Source organism: Sphaeroforma arctica (genome assembly GCF_001186125.1).
Source record: "Sphaeroforma arctica JP610 unplaced genomic scaffold supercont1.11627, whole genome shotgun sequence".
NCBI lineage: Eukaryota > Ichthyosporea > Ichthyophonida > Sphaeroforma > Sphaeroforma arctica.
Window position 1 is genome coordinate 1 of NW_014028931.1, and position 810 is coordinate 810.

An 810-nucleotide genomic window follows, 5' to 3' on the forward strand; every position below is an offset into this window, starting at 1 on the left:
TGAATGTGATCATCTAAATGAACACAACGCAAAATCGCAATTGTGTTTTACCGCAACTCAAAAAAATATGATTAAATTTTATTTGTTTTCCAGGAAGAAAACACGGACAACGACAGCAAAAACGGCATTCAAGACAAATTGAGCCCAAAAAGCAGAGAAGGGGACACAAGTGACGGGGACAGTGACGATCAGGCGCACCGGCATGTCAGTGTCACTCTAAAAATAGAAGACGAGGAACTAGACATTGCAGACGCTGATCTAAGAGCAAAACATGCGGACGTCAAGTCGGAAGGTGTCAATGGCGCGGAAGTGTCTGAGGAGAAAGAGGCGGTGGGAAATCAGACGGCAGGGACGCCGCATGCAGAGGATGAGGATGACAGCCCCATAGACCATATATGTCGGTATGTGTATCTTAGCAACAGAGACGTGTGCGTATCCTAGCAACAGTGAAGTATGCGTCTATTAGCAACAGAGACGTGTGCGAATCCTAGCAACAGTGAAGTATGCGTCTATTAACAACAGAGACGCGTGTGTCTCCTAAAAACAGGAGACGTGTGTGTATTGCATATAGCGAGATATGGGTGAATGTGTACGAAGTCGATAAATAGGTATCATCTAGATTTTTGCATGAGCACGGAGTGTGTGGAGGCCTACAGATGTGATGTGGTGGTTGTGGGCGTGGTGGTTTTGGTAGGGTACTTTTGGATTGGATTGGTAGATTCATCTTGATAGAAATATTCATATATCAATGTATATATACATATATATATATATATATATATATATATATATATGTGTGTGTGTGTATNT

General features: G+C 42.4%; 1 protein-coding gene across 1 annotated transcript; it reads left to right on the top strand.

Annotated features, from left to right (window-relative positions):
- Positions 1-93: 93 nt before the first annotated feature.
- SARC_17668 (hypothetical protein) lies at positions 94-401 on the top strand (the record flags this gene model as incomplete). The annotated part of the gene is made up of 1 exon (XM_014288239.1): positions 94-401. A coding segment is annotated over one exon (308 nt), but the record flags the coding sequence as incomplete, so codon positions are not given.
- Positions 402-810: the final 409 nt, after the last annotated feature.